This window comes from Falco biarmicus, chromosome 1, assembly GCF_023638135.1.
Source record: "Falco biarmicus isolate bFalBia1 chromosome 1, bFalBia1.pri, whole genome shotgun sequence".
NCBI classification, from domain to species: domain Eukaryota; kingdom Metazoa; phylum Chordata; class Aves; order Falconiformes; family Falconidae; genus Falco; species Falco biarmicus.
Genome location: NC_079288.1, coordinates 62847185 through 62864313, shown reverse-complemented (window position 1 = coordinate 62864313; position 17129 = coordinate 62847185). Strand labels below are relative to the sequence as shown.

Sequence of the window (17129 nt, the reverse complement as noted above, 5' to 3'; positions counted from 1 at the left end):
AGAAGTGATTAATGAAGTTAGGGTGCCCTGACCCTCTCAGAAAACAAATTACTCATCTCTTTGCACTTCCTTAATGAGAGCAGTTGATAAAAATACCTGTAACAAAGAAGACTGCTTTAATGCTTTGTTGTCTGGCAGTCCTTTCTGGGCTGCAGCGGCAGTGAGGAATAGTCACAGAAGCCCATGGAAGATAGGAGTTAAGGTTTGGGTGGTATGTGGTTGTGTGGCTATGGAAGGTTCATTAAGCTGGACAAAAGGAGCCAGAGAATCAGGCCCGTGCTCTGGAATTGTCTCCTGGAGGCTTGCAATCACGAATTCCTGGAGTGGAGGTGAGGTCTCACCTGCTTGGGAGGTGGTGAAGAGGTGGTGCAGAGGGGGAGTTGCAGCAGAGGTATAGGCACTACCAGGAACGTACGACATGGAGTTGGAGACCATGATATGCATGCAGAGACATACAGGCTGGAAAATAAAGGCAGAATTGGAGGGGATGTTTGCTATAGGCTGTCACAAATGAAGGAAAGCAAATGTGACAAATTCTTGGACCACATCTCACGATATTTCAAACCGCAAGACACTTCAATTACCATCTCTGGGCTGGTGACTCACAGATCTACCTGTCTGCTTCAGACATATCTCCTACCACGTAATCCAGCATCTCAGCTGATTTCTCTGGCAACCCCACCACTTTTGTATGCCTTTCCACTGAAATTTAAGCTCAGCATGGCAAGAGCTAATGCCCAGTTTCTTCTTTTCCCTGACTGCTCCCCTTTCTGCACGCACAAGAGCAGTGCAAGTAATAGAAAGACAGGGCTGTGTCCCAAACTGCCTGCAAGGAGTGAGCGTGCTGTAACGTATTTGACTTTGATTAAACCCCTGACCTGGAGTTGTGAGATGTAATTCTCTAAATTATGTTGGCAGGTGAATTACAAGCTGTCTGAAAGGTGGTGAAGAAAGGTTGCAATTGGTGGGAGTCTCCCTGGGGCAAGGAGACAGTCAGGTGTGGGGTTGGAGGGGATGTCCAGATACAATGCCACTACTGTTCCCAGGTGCAGTTTTATGTTACGGTTCAACTGATGGCTGTCCCCATCCCACCCCTGACTCTTTTATTCTTATCCTTTGCATCAGATCTGGCACTGCTGCTATGGCAGCCTGAATTGATTCTGCTCATTGAGCCAGTGGAAAACTACTAATTATTGTTTTCGGTGGGTCGTTTTCCATCAGATCAGCTGTAACTCGCTCTGCACTTGCATTAATTGCCAGATCTGCTGCAAGGGAGGTGATGGAAATGTCTGGCTGTGTCCCAGGGGAGGGAAGACCGCTGTGAAATGGTTAGCTATAACATGAAGCTGCACCCTTGGCTGTCAGTGCCCAGCTAAAGAGAGATGGGGAACACAAGAAATGTGGATGGTAGCGAGAGCATAGCAGCAAAGGGCAGACCCTAAAGGAGCGCAGGCAGGGGAAGAAATAAGACAGAAACATCTCAGGCAGGGAGGCAGCAGGATTCCCCCACCCCCACCCCCCCAAGAAAGTGAAAACAACAATTAAATCTTTTGATGGTGAGATCTGCTGCTCAGCATCTGAGGGGGAACAGTGGCCAGCCCCAAGGAGGTAACTTTCAAAACAGTGTAAGGAACAATTAGGAACAATTTTGCCTCTGCAGGAGATGGACTGGATGGCTTTGGCTAGGTTTCCCCCAAAAAGCTCTTCTTAACTTCTCCATCCCAAGTCTTTTCAGCCTCCTGTTTAGGTAGAACAGGCTGGGCTTGTTGGAAAACATCCTGTTTGACTTCTGGGACAAGAGCAGAGTAAGAAGAGTAGGAGCTGGCACAGTACTCTTCATATCAGATAAAAACTTCGAGAGGTGGCCAAGAAAACCAAAACCTCCCTGGGCTTTGCTGTATTCGGTGTTGCTGAACCCACTGGGTGGTTTGTAATTACCAATATTTGTTATCTGCCCCAGGGCTCTGATGAAGGCATTGCTCCAAATCCCTTGGTCGCCTCTGCACCAAAATCCCTCTCCTCCTCCTCCCTGTGTTCTAGTGCAGGTGACTGGTAAATTGTATTTCATAGCACAGCAAGAACAGCTAGGAGGGGAAGAATAATATGATGTGTCAGGTTTCTTTTTTATAAAGTTGCCAGGCAAGCTTTCGGGAAGCAAAGCTCAAAAAACATGCAGCCCTGCAGGTCAGCTCCCTGCATCAGGCACTGGGGAAAGCCAGACCTTGATACAACTTTCCTCCATGTGCTGCTGTATGATGGGGGGGGGGGGGGATAGAAGGTCTTTAACATTGTTTAATTATAATGATGTGTGAAATATTTCCCTTTTTTTTTGGTTTTGTTTCTGTTGGTTTTCCACCCTGCCCTTTATACTAGGCTCTCATACTGCAGACGTGCACTGGAGGATGCAAAGCATCACTGGAGCCGAGGTGCTGCTAAATTAAATGTTTTAAGTCCTTAACAGAGGGGTGAGGTTCATCTAAACACAAAACACAAATTACAATGTTTGCACAGCAAAACAAGGAATCTCTGTGGCTTGAAGCTTCTTCACCTCTGACTTCAGCTGGGATAGGAGTTTCTGAGTCCTAAACACTCCTTTGAAAATATGCAGCTGCCACTAGTGAAAAGACTCCAATTGCTTCAGCTGCTATAATACTCAGGCAGTTTTTAACCCATTCATTTGGCATTATTTTCGGCATTATTTTTGCCTGTAGTTCAAACCTAGCCTCTGCCCTCCCAGGTAATGGCTGTCACATGAGGGACAGTTTGATCATCAAAAAAAGGCCATTTTGATTTCCTTCCTCTCATAGTTAAGGGTGGTGGTTGTTGCAACAGATTCAAAGCAGGAACAGTACGTTCTTGGAAAAGAGTAGTCCATTTTATCACGCTTTCTGCTCACACAAGCATGCTGCCAGGCACTGCTTTTAGATTTGCATTTACTCTAAAACACGAGGTGCATGTGTGACAGGGACTGGGCCAAACATCTGCCCAGCGAGCTTTCTTCCTTGAGTCCAAGGTTTTCTTCGTGTTTGGCAGCCCCCATGGCTGAGCCTGCAGGTTGCTGTGGTGGGTGCTGGGAACTCAGCCACAGCTTGGGACAGGGAGGTGAGGTGACCTCTTGCTTCTCATCTTCAAATTGGTTCCTTCTGAGTTTTCCTGTTTACCCCTCTCATTGGAAGGCAGAGAAGCAAAATGCATGTATCAAAGCAGGTTTTTACTTAACAAAAAAGTGCACTCCTGCATCTCCTACACTCAGACTTTAAATAACCTGTAAGATAAGATACGTGAGTACACAATATTGGTGTTTGAAAGAGCTAATATATACATTTTATGACAGCTTCAAAAGCAGTTAATAGCTAATCAACATATAGATTTGCAATATTATAAGTTTGCTCCTGTCAAGAACAGTATGGGAGAGCAAACATTTACTTGCTATGCTGGTACTTTGCACAGGAGCCCTCTCCTTGACGTGGATCGTAGGCTCTCTGTCGATGTCCATTGAGGCTGCTGGGTTCAGTAATCTCCATTTTCAGAAGGCAGCCATGACCAGGAGCCAGCAGTCCCTCTGCATGCTGCCACACTTATAGGTACCGCACTTCTCCTGATGCAGTTGCTTTAAGCATGCAGTGATTCCTGGTATGAAATACAAGAGGCAAAATGGCAAGAGAACAGAGATAATGTAGTCAGAGAGCATCCTTTGGAAAAGAGGGTTTTCTTGTATTCAGAGGCATGTGTGGCTCTGAGGGAAGGACAGGGAAATAACCCTGTGAGGGAGAGAAGAGGGAGCAGATGAGTTACTGCTACCCTAAGGAGTTAAAAGGGCAATGAAAGATGAAAGAGAGATACACAGATGAAAGAGACATACTCCATAGAAGTCCATGAATAAATGAAGCAGTGGACAGAATCAGTGCTAACACTGACATGTCTGAGGTAGTGAATGGCTTTGTAAAAGCTTTATTTAAAAAGAAAGCTTTTAATGCAAAATGGAAAAGGGTGTGCAGTGAGGAAATCATGTTTTGTAAAGTTAGTTGTTGATGAAAGGCAGAAAAAAAGGCTGCTGGGTGAAGTCTGAATATATACCACGTAATAGTTCTGAATGAAATTTGTTTAATGGCATGTCAAAAGAGTTTGTTAGCAAATCTACGAGCTTTTTATTTTCTATTTCTGTATGTTTTTTATATGCCTACACATTATGGAGTTCAAAAAGACTCATAAGTGGAGAAAAAGGACAAGAACAAAATGTCCTAATTTTGGAAATTAAAAGAGGATGAGAGGGATGATCCTGGAAATTGCAATCTGACAAAGTGGAGTGTAGTTTTCAGATAGATAATAAATCAGATTTTTGAAAAAATTCCGTTAACAGTTAGAGGATTACAGAAACGTGGCCAAAAAGTAATGTATTTTTTTTTACAGATCAGATCATCACAGACAAACTGGACTGCTTTTGAAAATGGAGTTTTTCAGTTACATAAAAAAAAAGGCCACAGCATGCAAAGGATATTTTATCTGATATTAGTAAAAATGGCAGTGTTTTCCAAGACTTTTCCTTAGGATATGTATTCAGCATACCTAATCTGTTCCCTTCCCATTGTTATAAAGAAAAAAATACATGAAGAACTGAAATCAAAGTCTCAGGAATTGATGTGCAGTTTCATGTTTATAATTAACTTATCTCGTTAGTGATCCAAGCTACTAGGCAAACAGAATGAGGGATTAAGTCCATGGAGATGGCTGCATTCAGAGGTGCTGACAAGGGGCGTAGGAGAGGCAGTGCATGGGAGCACCTGGTCATCAGAGGTACCAGCACAAAATTAAACTAAGTCCTCTGCATGAAATGCTGGCTAGGCTATCTGAGAATGATCCAGGAACTGATGAGCCCGTGGAAGACAAAAACATACCGAAAAAGGCTGGAAAACAAGTGGAAAACTGAGCAAGAGATGCAGTCTGACATAGCACCAAAAAAATGTGTTGCAGTGATCGTGTCTGGATGAGGACAGTAAGGAAAGAGGACTCTCACCCCTTGAGTCAAATAGTTCTAAGCATGTTTGTTTAAAAAAATATGTATCTCGGTGGCTTGTCATTGCTGCTGCCGCAGCTGGGTCAGGCATGGGGGCAAACTGCAATTTAGGTGCATGACTGTCCGTGCCCACCACAGTACCGTGGGCACTGAGCAACAGTAACAAAGGGTGAGGACCAGCCATTCTGGTGATTTTTGTTCTCTTCATGACATTGTTGGTACCAGAGCTTTAGGAGACAAGTGTCAGGTGTTTAGGAGGTGTCTCATCAGATGCTTTAAAAAGGATTATTTTTAGTCTACTAAATGTTGGTGGTGTTTCTCTTTGCTTTTGGTGGTTTGAATCTTCCAGGCTTGCATTTCTATTCAGGTTTTCTCTGTAAAAGTACACAGTAAAATTTCAGCGAGAAAATGAGCAAATGCTGGGCAGAAATGTTTCTCACATGTATACATGATGGTAAGAGCTGTGGTCTAGGAAATCAAATGTTATGGGCACTGGATACTTGGCATAGAGTTAGGAGGGAGATCTGCCCTGTTAGATGCTGCAGACAGTGGGTAAGCTTCCAAAAAGGATCTGGGGAAAGTGGGTTTAATAGATAAAGAGACAAGACTGCTTTGTTGCTACTTTCCTTGGTTAGTCTGTGCATTCGCAGATTTTTTTCTGTACTTTTATATCCTGGCATCTGTAGATGACTAAATCACTTAGGGGCAGATTTTTGAAGATGTGTGGATGTTTATATTCTGTCTATGAGCATCCAGATCCCTTAAAAAAAATAATCCCTTAGGCTAAGCTTTTACATTTCCTTGAGTCTTCACAAAACATTATCATTGTTCTTCTAAGTTACTGGCTTTTTAAAATGTGTTGCATCTCTCATGTGTCAGGCCTGAAAATAATGGCCAGCCAGATACTTCTTCTAATCCGCAAACATCTCCCCTGTTTTCTCTACTCAAGGAAAGCCGTGTCACCAGGTAGACTTTCAAGGTCATATCTGTATTTTGCTCCTGAAACCGGTGCTACCAGTGCTTCTTTTTCCATTGCCACAGCATGTGCATATGTCCTGGCTATTACAGATTGCAGATGCTGTATGTCTGTCTTCATTGAGAGGGGCAACGTGAGCAGAAGACATGGAGTTTGTAGCTACCTGTGTCCGATTTGCTGTTTGCCCTGCCTCATCTGAGGCGCTTTTGACATTTATGCAGTGTTGGCCAGACCTGAATCCTTGTGGTATGATACAAAAAAAGTGGACAAGGACTGACCCTCGGTTGTCTTTTAGCCCTAGCCCTTGTTGCCTGTTGCTACCATTCACGGGGAGCCACGGCCACTGGCCATGTCGGTGGCCAGACCTTGCCAGCAAGAGCAATAAGGAAATGGAGTCCAGCCTTAGCGATTAGATACGAAATTGGCAACTTCGTCGCATGTTACTTTGGTGATTGCATTTGATTGCTGTTTACTTTTTTAACTGGGAGATGGCTGCAGAGACACCAGATGGTTATAGTCAGGATGGGATTTGGAGAAGGCCATGCAAGTTGTTGTCATACAAGGCATGCTCAACTTTCCACCAGCAACAGACACCTTAACCTTTGGTATTTTGTTATTTTGTTGGAAGCTGACTTTCCACACACCCCCCCTTTTTTTTAAAAAAAAAAAAAAAAAAAAAAACTAAAACCTGAACCACTTATTTAAAGAGGTGCAGTTATTTTTGGAGTGTCCTGCAAAATCCAGGAAGGACCTGACACCTGCCGTTTCCTCTCCTATAGACATGGGCACCAGGCCAGTAATGTGGGTAGCTCTTCAGGTCAAGAAGCAGTCAATCAAATAGGCTGATGTGGGTAGAAATGAAAGCTTGACAGCTGGAGAGATGGTCATGCAGGCAAGGGGAGGCCATGTCCCACCTCCTGGTGCAGCACAGTTGTCAGCCCAGGCCCAACATACAGAAAAAACAGCTGAAGGACTGGGCAGTTTGGAGAGGGTGGTGTTGAATGTTTCTGCCATCTCTTTTTTCACTAAAGGCTTTCACATTCCCCTGTTCAAGTGTTTTTCTGCAGTAGCTGGAACTGGAGAGGCAAGATTGGAGTTAGTGATTCCTAGAGCTGGGGCCTGAAGTAACCAAAATGCAAATAAAAGGGACTGGGAGTTGGCAACACTTGGCAAAACTTGTCCTGTCAATCTTTGTGACTGACTTGAGCTGCACCAGTGATGTCAGCCTCAAAATCTTGCACAGGTCCATTGGGTAAAATTCTGGGGTTTAATGGAATCAGTGGCAAATGTTGTAACAACATTAAAGCCAGAAGAACCATTTCTCTGAGCCTCTCGTTTGGCCTCCTGACTCAGTTGTCTCCATGTGCTTGTGTACCAGTCCCATTGTTAGGGTTTGCTTCAGGCACCCCACACCTTACCTCTCTATCCTCAACCCTCTGAGACGTCCCCGTTGCCAGTAATGGTAAAACCAAAGAAAAAATGGGATTCTGTTGATTAACAAGAAGGTTTACAAGGTATCTTGATTGTGAATGTGTAATTTGGGACACAGATGGTAGCGGAGAGCCTTTGTTCCCCATACAGGAGGACTGTGATGAGTCTGAAGAGCAACTAAGCTGGCATTCATGCCCAGAAAATGAAGCAGAATAATTGTTTCCGATGTTTTTTTCTGAAGAGAGTATTAAACCCCAAAATTTTATTTATGAGCATTGCAAGAAGGGTAAAGTCCAACTGAAGTCAAGTTTGATTTTTAGTTTAAGTAGTGTGTTTTACATCAGCAGCAAGTAGATAAAAGCTTTCTGCAACTTGTTTCATTTATCACAAGAGAGCATTTGATGTTACAGCTTCCTCCATATTAGGTAAAAGCTTTTATAAAACATTCATAAACTTTCATAGCTATTACTGAATTGTAATGAATGTCTAAACAAACTCACAAATGTTTTGTAGTCTTTTTATATAGTGTGCATGTATCTTCTTTACCCCAGCCTAGCCCTTTAAGCCTGCAGATTCATTCTTTCTTGTATTTGAAATCACTTGGTCCCAAGAAAACCATGTAAAAAAACCCTAAAAAAATCAAAACAAACCCATAAGCTAGCAGTGGGCAAGAAAAGGCACCAGCCTCCTGGGATGCATTAGGCAGAACATTGCCAGCAGGTTGAGGGTGGTGGTCTTGCCCCTCTGCTCATCACTGGTGAGATGTATCTGGGTGTTGGGGTTCAGGGCTGGGCTACCCAGTACAAGAGAGACAAAGGCGTACTGGAGCTAGTCCAGAAAAGGGCCACAATTATGATTAAGCGACTGAAACGTCTCTGTGTGGGGAGAGGCTGAGAGAGCTGGGACTGTGCAGCCTGGACCAGATGTGATCCACGAGCTCTTACTGATGTATATAAGTACCTGGTTGGGGGGAATAAAGAAGATGGACCCACACCCTTAGAGGCATTCGGTGACAGGACAGGAGGCACGAACTGAAATACAGGAAATTAGTTAAACATAAAAAAAGGTGGGTTTTTTCCTGTGATGGTTGCCAAGCACTGGTACAGATTGCCCAGAGAGGTTGTGGAGTCTCCATCCTTGGAGATACTAAAAATCATACTGGATGCTTGCCGTGGCTTTTGTGGCCTTTGGGCTGAACTAGGTGATTTCCAGGGCTCCCTGCCAACCTCAGTTATTTTGTGTTTCAGTGGTATCTTTGATGCAGCAAATGGGGAGCCTGTCCTATGGTTGTAAGGACACTGATCCCGCATATTGAGCAGAGCAGTTGGAGTGAGAGCAGACCATCTGCCTGGTTCTGCTGCAGAACCAAGCAGCTATGAAATGATGACTTGTGCTCACTAATGACATCAATAGATTTTTAACATGTAAATGAGAAGGGGAAAGCAGGGTAACTCATTATTAGTTATGGGTTTGCCTGAAGCTGATTTCCCATGTTAAAGCACTTAAAAGCAAATATAGAATTCATGGTGTGGTGGTAGATTTTAAATGTGAATAATGTCCAGTTGTTGTAATGGCTAATAATGCAAATTATCTGAGTCAGCCTCAGAGTAAAGCGGTAAATATATCCTGCCCATTCAAGACAGACTTTTTTTTCCCCCCCTCCCCTTTCCATTAATATTTTATCCCCCCTTGAAGAGATGCTTTCAACATATTATGTGTATACCAGCATACTGCATTTATGGTATTCCTGGATGTCATTACAAAGAAGCTTAAAGACTGTACCACTGCTCCGCTGCCTGTGAAGCTAGCTTGGAAATTACTTGGAGCAACAACAGCAAGTGTCAACAGGGAGCCATATTAATTATTTGGAATGTGTCTCATAAGAGGAATCAACTGCTTTTATTGCAGCACAAATATTACTTGAAACAGGAAGGTTACTCTAACTGTTATTGTAATCTATGTGTCATTAACTTTCCATGTTTAGAGAAAGAGATTAACAACCCTGTAAATTGTTACAGTAAATAGATGAATTATAACAGCGTGTTTTTATTATAAATAGAAGTTTCTTGATATGCTTACCTCCAAATTACTGGAGAAGATTTGAGTCTTTAGCAACTGGGAAAAGCTGCATGGTGGTGTTGGGAACCAAAAAGCTCCTACTCAGGTGTAAGCAATGCTGAGTTCCACAAACTGCTATCTGCTCTTCTGCAGGTGGGGAAAACAGATGCAGTTGTACTTCATACCATGCTTCCTTTAAAAACTACTGTGACCGAGAAATGCTTGCTTCCCTTTTAGAGTGAAAATAACAGATTAAATGTGCTTGTGTGAAATCAGTTGTCTTCTGTGGCATGTGGCCTTTTGAGAGAATATTTTCTAAAATATATGTGGTAAAGCAGGTGTAACTAAAGTTCAGCATAATACCCATGCATGCATGGGAAAAGCAAAAGAAATGGGAGTGTTTTCAACTCTTTATCAGGTGTCTCCACAAAATGGAAGTTCATTGCGAAAAATACACAGTAGAACAAAATACTTTAAATCTATTTTGAATCCAGTGCCCTAAAAATGCTGTATGTTTAATGATAGCCCTGATAGATCTCTGCAGGAAATAGTGGAACTAAACCACTTATTTGTCCACAGGGCAGGCTCACCATGGGCAGGTTTCCTACATTGCCCCACCGATCCACCTCGATTCGGATCTGGAGAGACCACCATCCAAGGGTGAGTTAGCAATGCAGTTTACTTCTGCAAGGACAGGTATACCTTAGGTCCTGCCCTTTGCCATCCTCCTTTTCTTCCTAATGGCAGCACACAGGCATAGGGGGCTTGTGACAGGCTGCAAAAAGGCAAATTTCAGCTGCCCATCAGGTGAGTAAAGGTACAGATGTGGTTGTGTGGTGGTTCAGGCTGGGATTCAATCTGCGTTGCCATTGCTCAAGGGTTTTTCTAGAGTCTGTGAGGACACATTCACTCTAGAGGACGATTCACATTTTAGGTGGGCTGATTGCCCTCAGGAGCAATGCTAGTGGCTGATACAGATGGAGTCACTCTACAATAGCCCTGCTAAGATAGGTTCCTCTCTTGAATGGTGCGAATAAGGTGATATGAATGTGAGCCCTTGATTTCTCTGCCCTTTGGAGGATCGTCCCCTGGCTGTGTTGTGATGAACCCGCAGTGTTTGGCTGCATGGCCTGGGGAAATAGGCTTGGTCCCAGAGCAAGCATCTGTGCTGGTGCAGACTTCTTACACACCTCTCTTTGCTCCTTTTAATTAGGTTGTCAATATTCAGGTAGGATATCAAAATGACCACCTTGTCCTTCTTGGAATGGATAACAGCAAAGTTAAAATCAAACAGGTAGATGGAGGGATTTCTTGGTCAGCTCCAGAAATGTGTGTGAACATCAAACACAGGGGACATTGTGGAAGAAGAGAAGGGGAGGAAGAAGACAGCCAAAGCATGTTAGCAGGGAGATAAACTGTACCTTAGGTTTGGGGTTTTTGCTTCTCCTACTCTCCAAAGGCAGAAGGGGTACAGGATTGACCTTTGTAGTGTTTGTCACCATTCTGCCCCAACACTGTAAGACTGTGAGTATGTGTGTGCACAAAAGTGCTTCTCTGTATGCTCACAGTTGAAAAAATGCAGCATGTTAATGCACAGTTAATCTGGATAGGCACACTGTTGTTATGCAATAGGAAGAAAGCTGTCTTCTAAATCTCACTTCGTTACCTATCTCTAATATTTGGGGAGACAGAAGAACATTTGTGTCAGTGAATTGCAGCTGCAAACTCTGTTCCTCAAAATGGCTCAAGAACTTTGTAGGATAAATGAAAGCATACTGTTAAAAGCGATACGCTCTTGGCATGAAAGGCTTCCTTAGTGTTGAGTGTGCTTTTCCACGAGCATCCATGAGGCTAGATCTGTAACTTGATCAAGTAAACATTTGCTGTTTTTTTTTTTTTCCTTTGTAAGCATGAATGTATGTTTTTTTAGCTGGTGCACTAACAAAAAAAAAAAAATAAATTAAGGAACTGACTCTTGCTGCACAGAAGCAGCCTCAGAACTATTACTCCTTGATGGTTCCTCTTGCATCTCTGCAAGATGGAACCGTGTGCTGGGTGGTGGAGCCTGGGTATAAGGATGCTGGATTCACAGCCCTGTCTCCAAATCTGGTCTTCTGAGTCAGGCTGGTCACGTAAAATCTCTTGGTGGTCCACAACCTCTGCTCAGCTTTGTGTGAACGACCCTGAGATTTGACACATGCATTTGAGGTCGTCAGCTTCTTCTAAGCCACTTGAAAACATCCAGTTCTGTGATAAAATTTACTACCTTGCTTTTTTAGCAGAGCACTCCAGTAAGCAGAGACAGTTATGACTTCCAGGACCTTCTTGCTCAACTCTGTCTTTGATGTGGGGTGTGATGATTCAGAGCTTATTCAGAGTAGGTCCGTGTAAATTCCTTGCTGTGGGTTCTGGTGCAGCCTATGGAAGACTCAAGGACACTGGAACAGCAGCAGCCAAATAAGCTGCACTTTGCTTTCTCCAAGATAAAAGAGCTCAAGACTAACAAATATCTTCAGTGATCTGCTGTTCATGAGGGCATAGCTACCTCTGCAAGATGAATGGCACTGCCACCAGGAGCAGGACAAAGCAGGTCAGGCAGAACAGTTGAAGAGAAGGTAAAATGGAGTCTATCCAAGATAAACTGTTACATTAACTGCTTCCACTGAGGCCTTCACCCCGCAGTTGAGAGATCTTAAAGAAAGGGCTGCTCAGGGTGGAAGGACTTGATGTTATTCCTGCCACGCACTGGTAAAAGGACTCAAATCCCCTTGTGTAACTTAGTAAGAGAGGGCCAGGGAGGCAGCCAGCTCTGTAGGCATCAGTCTGTTAGCTGGTGACTAGGGGTATTAAAAACGTAGTAATCGGTACTGTCCCCTGGAGGAAGAGCAAGGTTTTCCTCTGGCCCTGGGATCTGGGACGTGTAGCTCTACTTATGTGTCCACTGCCTTGTTTCCAGCCTCAGTGCCCCAAATCCATTACAGTGGTGCAATAATAATGATTGATTTTTTTTTTTTTTTTTTTTCTTCTTTCCCCTAAGCATGTGAGGATTATGAAGTGGTTTTGTTTGGCTGCATTTTCTGACACGTTAGGACATACTCTGGTCACATTACAAGCTTCATCCCATCACCACAAGAGCTGTTTTAAACAAGGGACGCAAAAACACCTCTGTCTTGAAGCTCTTGTTGGTTCATCACATTTCCAGTAGCTGGAAGTCTAAAAAAGGAGCAGCATTATGACAGTCGTCATGAACTACTAATGCTTTTGGTTGTTGCTTTGATGCTCTTAATTTCCCTTCTGTATTCCTGCTTGCACCAGGCTGAACACCAGGTGCAGGTCAATGCTGCATTTAGAGTGGCAAAAAGAAGGAGCCACTGTACAATTTTAATTGTAATAAATGGAAATGGAGCCAGGGTAGAGATATAAAAGCATCTTTCCTTCCCGCATTATTAAAACAACAGTACAGCTTTAGTGCTCCTGTGGGTCTGTGCAGTTGCAATTCTCAGCTGGCAGGTTTGCTTGTAACTGCCTCTTCCTTCTCCTTTTTAAAAATTCTATCACTGGTGATATTTACGTACATTGTTTATGGATGCAGGACATTTTTACCTGCCTTTCAGAGTCCTGATGCTAGTAGTGAATAGAGTATAAGCTCCAGTAGTTTAGTAGTACATTAGTGTCATCGTGCATTACAGGGTAATTACTCTGAGCCACTGCTCTGCATAGTAACTCAGTAATGACACCTTAAATCACTTAATAGAAGTAAGGCCCTGAATCAGCATTTTTTTATCAAGACGATTCTTATTCCCCACCCCCTTTTTAATTGGAGGGTATTTTAAAATTATTTCTGTATACGAAGTACTGTTAACCATTATTTTTACACCTCTTCTCAGTCTAATGATCCAGACGTGATTACATGGTTTTTATCCAACTGTTTACACCATCCATATGCAAAATAATTGCAGGGGTAGCCGAGACCTTAGGTTGTGTTCTTATAGACTGAAGATTAAACCTGTGCTTAAAAATGTATCACTGGTTACTGACAGTAGCAAGGAGCTTCATAGGTGAGGGTGATGCTGATAGCCTGGCTTAGAAAGGGATTTTATGGAATTACCCTATATAGCAATAAACTAAATTTAGTGTTTGGACTCAAATTCTGCCAGGTGCTAAAACACAGCAAATAAGTGAATTAAGCTCACCAAATCCACACACTAAAACTATTTATAAAGTTTATAGAAACAGATTTTAATGTATCTGTGGAATCACATTAAACATGAAATACATGCCTGGCATTTAAAGCTAGGCAGTCTGAGGAGCTCTCATCCCCTGCTAAGATAGCGTTTCGCAAAGGTTTCCTTCAGAGTTGGATCTCAGGGAGCAGTTGTCTTGGAGATTGATATGCTTGAAGTCAGTGCATTTTCAAAACATGAATTGATAAGCAAAACCATGTCTTGGTCCCCAGTTCTAGAAATAAATAGCAAATAAAGGAGTGATGGGAGATTCTCGCCCTTCTGTGCAGATTTCTGTAGCCAAGGAGGTTGTTCTGGCCCCCGTTAAGGCACTGTGGTTTCTTGTTTGCTTGTAAACCTCAGTTGTGAGGTTCAGCCTCTGTAGATGCAGAATCTCTCCCTGCCCCTTGGGCTGCATGTCGGGGAGACAGCCAGAGGTTTTGCTGTTTTTTCCCCCCTTTGTTCTCCAGCTCAGTGGCATGTCCCTTTGTGCTTTCTTCTTTCAAAAGTTGGATTCATTATGACATTTTTCTCCCTCTTCACATTTGCAACATCTGAGGGAGAACCATTCCTAAACGTCAGAAGCATTGTGAAATCTTATTTAGAAAAATAGAGCAGGTTTTTGGATGCACGTCTTCTTGGTCCTTTTTTTTTTTTTTTCTTTTTCCTCTCACAAAGGTCCCAGACAGGGTCGATGGCTTTGCAGATGATGTGGGAGGATCTGACAGCTGGGCTCCTTGCACAGCCCTGGTCCTCCTTCCCAGGTCCAGAGAAAGGGGAGCACTGAGCAGCGAGGCCTAATGGCACTCCCTGCCTTAATTCAAGCTGACACACGGAGTCATGCATCCCACGCTTGCCAGGCCTTGAGACACCAGCTCTCTTGCCTCTCCTCCCCCGGGTCCAGTGCTGAGAGAGAGGTGCTGTTCAGCAGTCCCTGCTCTGAGCTGGTGGTGGCCAGCCACCTCCTGTTTCCAGGCTTTTTCTTCTTCTACTTAAGTCCCCTTGGGAAAGCCATTTCCTCGGGTTGAGAGTCCTTTACAGTGTCCCTCTGATGCTGTTTGAGGTCACGCTTTTGCTCATCGTGTTCTTTCCCTTTAGAGTTAGTTACAGCTACATGTTTCCATCTTCTTAAGGCGATACTGTTTTCCTGCCATCTTTCAGGCAGGAGAGTCCAGGGGAGAGGCTAATTCAATGCCTTTGAGCCAAGAGAGACCACGCACTGGGTGCTGGTTGGGGTCCCTCACACTCAGGACCCTTATATCCTTTTTCCCTATGCAATGCCGGGGTGCTATATGGTGTCCTGCTCTTCCTTGGTTATGTATGTACAGGGGTTTCTTCCTTGCTTTTACTCAGACTTTTCTCCAAGTTTAACTGCTCTTAGGGCTTCTCTGTGACTGCCTGAGCCTGCTGAAGGCTCTACGTCCCTCCAGCACGGGATGTGAAGGCTCAGTGCAGTAAGCCAGCAACACAGATGCAACATTTTCACATCCCATGTGACTTTTCAGGCAAGCAGTTTATGAGACATGCAGATAATTGGTGTTGTGTCGGTTGGATGGGAGATGACTGTTCACCATACCTGCACAGTCAATGGAAAGGTTTCGCAATAACTACAAGCTTCATAGGTACTATGAATTTCAGCTGCCTTGTTTTGAAAAGGTCTGTACAGATTTTTTTGTTGGGTTGCTTTGCTGTTTCTTTTTCATTTGAACTCTGCCTTTTGTCGTGGTGGGCAAGCTCATTTAAAGCCTGTGGCTGGAGATGAATCTTCAGACAGCTTAGTGTGATGACAAGGGTGGATTTTGGCCAGTGGTGGATGAGTACACAGGAATACATTGCCAGGTATGGAGCTCATTTGGGCTGTGAAGACACTCAAGGGGTGAGCTCTGATACAAGGATGCGATGCTTTTCTGTCTTATCCAGAGCTGTCTGGAAATTCTGTCGTTGTGGCTCAGATCTGCACCAAAATGTCCACCTTGAACAACACTGATTTCCCTGAAGCAGGCAGCTGATTGGAACATGGGCTACGCTCTGTATTTATTAATTCCTCATTAGGTATCATGGGTGGTGATAACTATATCAACTGTAATAGCCAGAGGTCCTGGAAATCTTGCAGCCAGCCTGCAGTCATCCTGTTTGCTTGTCATTACTGACAAGGTCCTGCTTTATGTCCTGTTAGTTAGAAAGAGTTAATTGCATGCCGTTTGCCATTTTCTTTTTTACTATGGTGTTGAACTGTTGCTCTTATTTCTTTGGAATGTGTGTTTTCATTGCAAAGGGGCACCTTGGGGCATTGCTGTTTATTTATAAGATAACAGCATTCGCTCTAGCAGAAAGACGGAGCTAACAAAGTCTCTCAAGGAGGAGTGCTAAATCCTGTATACTGGTGGGAACTGTTCAAAGTATTTACACTTAAAAACAGTTAAAGATTGGGGGGGGGGGGTGGGTGGGGGGGGTGGGGAGAGACAGTCTGAGTGATGTTTAAACACCTTTTCCATTATTCCTAGTCATCTAAAAAAAGAAAAAAGAAAAAGCACTTTTTAAGTAGCTTTTTTTTTTATCAGCTAGCTGCTTCCTTGTAAAGGGTTTTTGCTATGGATATCAGCATGAGCTGTGATTCAGAGATGCCTTGAAATGTTATTCTTTGTAGGCTGTTTGAAGCTACCATATGACCTGATAAGCTCAAAATGGACATAGACATCCACCCAGGAGATTCTTTTGACAGTGGGTTTCATTTTTTGATGTGCTGAGTTGTGCCACTTGCCATCAGCAGTGGAAGTTTTCACCCACCTGACAGTGGCAACAGCTGGAAAGCAGGGTCAGCTACGGCAGTGCACCCTCAAGCATCACTAATCTAAAGTGAATGTCCTATTACTGGCTTGAAAAACAGTGGCTGAACCATTTCAACGTGGAAAAAAAGAGCACAGTGCTGCATATAGCATGAGACCTTTCTCAAGCTTTTTTTCTTTTTGCCTTTTCTGCCAGACTAATTTTTGGCTACACTTCTCTTTCTGAAATATTTATAGGGCAAATAACTGTTTTAAATGAGCAGATGGGGGGAGACATAAGACAAGCTGTTAAATTAATAAACATGTGTGGTGCTTTATCAGTAAGGGAGCCCATTCTGGCATTTTTTCTGGATGATTTGTATGGCCTATCACCATTGCACCTGGTGCAGGGACAAGAAATGGGCACTTAATAACCAAACAATGTGCAAACTCCTTCTATTATAACTTCATTATGTCAGATATAATCGTCTATAACTAGATGTCAAATACATAATTTATGTCCAGTTTCCCTGTGGAATAGTGGCCATGTGAATGAATGGTCCCATTAATGGGAAGGAGCTTTTACTGTAACTTTTCCCCTCCTGGTACATGGTCCATTTTGTCATCTGGTATTAATTCTGAATCATTTCAGGGCTACAGAA

At 43.4% G+C, this 17129-nt stretch overlaps 1 protein-coding gene across 8 annotated transcripts in view; it reads left to right on the top strand.

The window, feature by feature from the left end:
• ADGRL3 (adhesion G protein-coupled receptor L3) overlaps nucleotides 1-17129 on the top strand; it is a 342564-nt gene that overhangs the window by 182105 nt on the left and 143330 nt on the right. For 7 of the 8 annotated variants that reach the window (XM_056347177.1, XM_056347148.1, XM_056347125.1 and 4 more), the window contains exon 5: nucleotides 10059-10139. The exons of the other annotated variant lie outside the window; for it this stretch is intronic. In XM_056347177.1, coding sequence (XP_056203152.1) covers nucleotides 10059-10139 — 81 coding nt within the window. The remainder of the gene's footprint in view (nucleotides 1-10058; nucleotides 10140-17129) is intronic. 8 annotated transcript variants of the gene reach the window in all.